General features: G+C 43.2%; 1 protein-coding gene across 1 annotated transcript; it reads right to left on the bottom strand.

The window, feature by feature from the left end:
- Positions 1-854: 854 nt before the first annotated feature.
- On the bottom strand, positions 855-2,585 carry PtA15_2A97 (uncharacterized protein; the record flags this gene model as incomplete). The annotated part of the gene is made up of 7 exons (XM_053167031.1): positions 855-1,171; positions 1,237-1,492; positions 1,562-1,646; positions 1,723-1,847; positions 1,948-2,194; positions 2,283-2,353; positions 2,454-2,585. 7 exons carry the CDS (start codon positions 2,583-2,585, stop codon positions 855-857), a joined length of 1,233 nt encoding a protein of 410 aa, XP_053017340.1.
- Positions 2,586-3,008: the final 423 nt, after the last annotated feature.

The raw sequence follows: 3,008 nt of genomic DNA, 5'->3' as shown, positions 1-3,008 counted from the left end.
CATTGGCTTTCTCTACAGGCGGGCAAGTTCTTGACGATTATTGAATGCGCCTGAATGAAGATTCTGTCAAGGCATTGATCTGCTCTCAAGACTGGATCAAGGCTGCCAAGCAGGCAGCCTTGCAGTGATTTTTCATGTTATTTCCCCTATCATTACTAAACTTATACACGCAAATGATTTTTTCACCATTGTTTTTTCACTGCTCCTCCCTGGGAATCAAGTAGAAACAATTTTGAAGGCTATTTATCCTACATTCTTATTTTTATTTTTATTTTTCTGGCTCCTTATGGTTTTTGGGCGGGGCCCGCCGGCGGCCCGCGGGCTGTCCATGGGCGGCCCGAGTCACAAACGGGTTTGGGTTTGGACATCATTTGAATGAGGCTGGCCCGGCCCAGCCCGTCCATTGAGTTCCCGGGCTGTGTCAGGTCGGCCCGCGGGCGGCCCGAGCCCGCCCAATTATCATCCCTGCGGGCCCCGATGGGGGGGGGGGGGCCACAGGCACCCGCAAGTTGCCCGCGAGCCGCCCATTTGCTAAATGGGTTGGACGGGCCAGGTCGATTTTAAATTATTATCTGAAATGTGTATCCAAGCCCGGCCCAAGCCCGCGCGGGTTCGGGCGGCCCGTTGGCTGGCCCGCCCTATAGCCATCCTTATTTACACAACAGCTGTATATGAGATCAAGTAATAGTTTTATTTCAAACAAATCAAGTATTGCAATTATTAGATCACAAGGGAAGTTGATTGTTACCATTCTTCAAAAGTGGAAATGGGGAAATTTGATTGTTTGTTACTTATAGGAATTTGGTTGAAGTGAAAATAAAAAAGATTCTCCAACAACAGGTCACAAATTAGTTTTATTTTGGGTCACCTCCCTTGTTTTTGTTTTTATTCTTTCCTTTTCCATTCTTTGTCTTATCATTCTTTGTTTTTTCCTTCTTTTCAAGTTCTTCCTTCTCCTTCTTTTTTTGTTCTTCCTTGTCCTTCTTTGCTTTTTCTTCCTTCTCCTTCTGTGCCAGTTCTTCCTTCTCCTTTTCACCTGCTCCTTTATCAGCGACCTCTGCGGTGGCAAGCTTGCTATCCACCTGGGTAGTCGTGCCATCCGTCTTGACTGTTACATCGTTGTCCTTAGTCCCTTCGTCTTCAGGGCCACTTTTATCAATCAATTTTAACTCTGATACAGTGGTGCTGAAGTCGCCACTGGTCGTTTTTTCAGCTACTGCGGCTTCTAATCTTGACCTCCTGTGCCAGCTGTGCTTGCTAAGCTGGCTGTTTCCTTCAAGGCAGCGGTCTTTTCCTTGTCTTCTTTTACAACAATCGTAGTTGTTCCGCCCAACTTTTCGGCTGCGCTATCCTTCTTCATCACATCACCATCTTTACCACCCGCACCATCGGGTTTCTTATTGAATTGGGTGACATCCTTTTTCTCCTCCCCAGATCCGCCAGCATGCTTTTGCACAAACTCATCGATTTCTGCTTTTGTTACATCTTCAACCTTCAGGGGAAAACAATCTCAATAAAATTGAACCCCTCTTTGAATGATTTAGAAAAACAAACTACTCACCAGAGCCTTTTTAGTAAAGATACAACCCTCGGTGTCTTTCTCATCATCACAACTGTTACCACGACCATTATTGGTATTCTTGGTGCTGTGGAAAGGTAGTAGTTACCACGATCAATGAGCATTTTTCTCATCAAATTGAATATCTTTCTCAAATGACTTACTCTCCAGCTTTGAATGTGCCAGTACGCAGAGATATGCTAGGGTCGCTTCCTATCTCCTTCAAGGAAAGAGCAGCCAATAAGGCCGACTTCTTGTTATTTTCAGCAGCCCCTGGAGACGCAGCATCCTTGTTAAAAAAACAAGATAAATCAAAGCCGCATTTTAATTAGTTCTAAAAATTATTATGATTGAATCTGAGATGTAAGAAATGAATTTTGAAAACCAACCTGATGCTGTATCAATCTCTCAATCTCAGGGTTTACCATCTTCTTACTTTTACAAGGAACACTAGCCACGCCTACTGTCTTGGTGTTTTTTTCGACTGACGCAAAAATTATAGCAGCCTCCTGACCCTCCTTGTTTCCGGCCTTCTTTGCATTCGTGAACGCTTGATCAGCCACAATCTTCTGGAAACAGTCAAGGTGCTTTTTGTCGAGCTTCCCCGTCCCATTTGATGCGGCCTCATTCCCCAGTCTAAATAGTTTTCGATTGTATCAGCTTTAATCAACAAATTCATTTAGATAATCAATGTCACATTTCAATAGGAAAAAAAGTTACTGACAAACTGAAAATTGGATGTGTTATGTCCAAAGGGTTACTAAGCTTAAGCATTTTATCAACAATATTTACTTCCTAATTAAAAATGAAATAAAATTATCAATACTCCAGAGATGGCCAAGCCCCATTGAGGTTTGATTTTAAACAATTCACGCTGCTTTGAGATTAAGCTTACCTTAGCATGTGCCCATTCTTGAGGAACTTGTCTACGGTACCGCCGATGAGTCGAAGCAGCAGATGTTCCTTGTAAGAAAGAAACAAATAGTGTCACAAGGACAAGTAGTTTTGTCCTGCTTTCAGTATGCATTGGGGCTAATTGTCTCCAAATTTAGGTGACAGTGATGATCTTAGGGTGTATTGATAGAGTATAATGCTGAATTATGATGGAAGGTGAATTGAAGCCTGCTTCACTCTTTCAAAGAAAAATTCACGTGATGTGAATAAGACGTTCTCAGGTATGATTTATATATGATCAACTAAATATTCGGTCTGGTGGTGAGTCTACTCTTTTGTTGGCAATCGTGGCCCGACGCTCCCTTTTATCCTCCAATCACTGTCCACAGATTGTGGTTTTCCAATCGACAAACAATTGGTTGCTGCCCATCGGCCAGAAAGTCGAAACCAATTGCAAAGTGCTGAATGCTTTCAAGTTGGTGCCTTCGATACGAGTCACTCGAGGTCGAAGAGCACTAAGGAATAAGTGGTCCTTCTTCATGTTGAGCCGCTGCCA

This window comes from Puccinia triticina, chromosome 2A (genome assembly GCF_026914185.1).
Source record: "Puccinia triticina chromosome 2A, complete sequence".
In the NCBI taxonomy this organism is placed as follows: domain Eukaryota; kingdom Fungi; phylum Basidiomycota; class Pucciniomycetes; order Pucciniales; family Pucciniaceae; genus Puccinia; species Puccinia triticina.
This window is presented reverse-complemented; position numbering and strand designations above follow the sequence as displayed.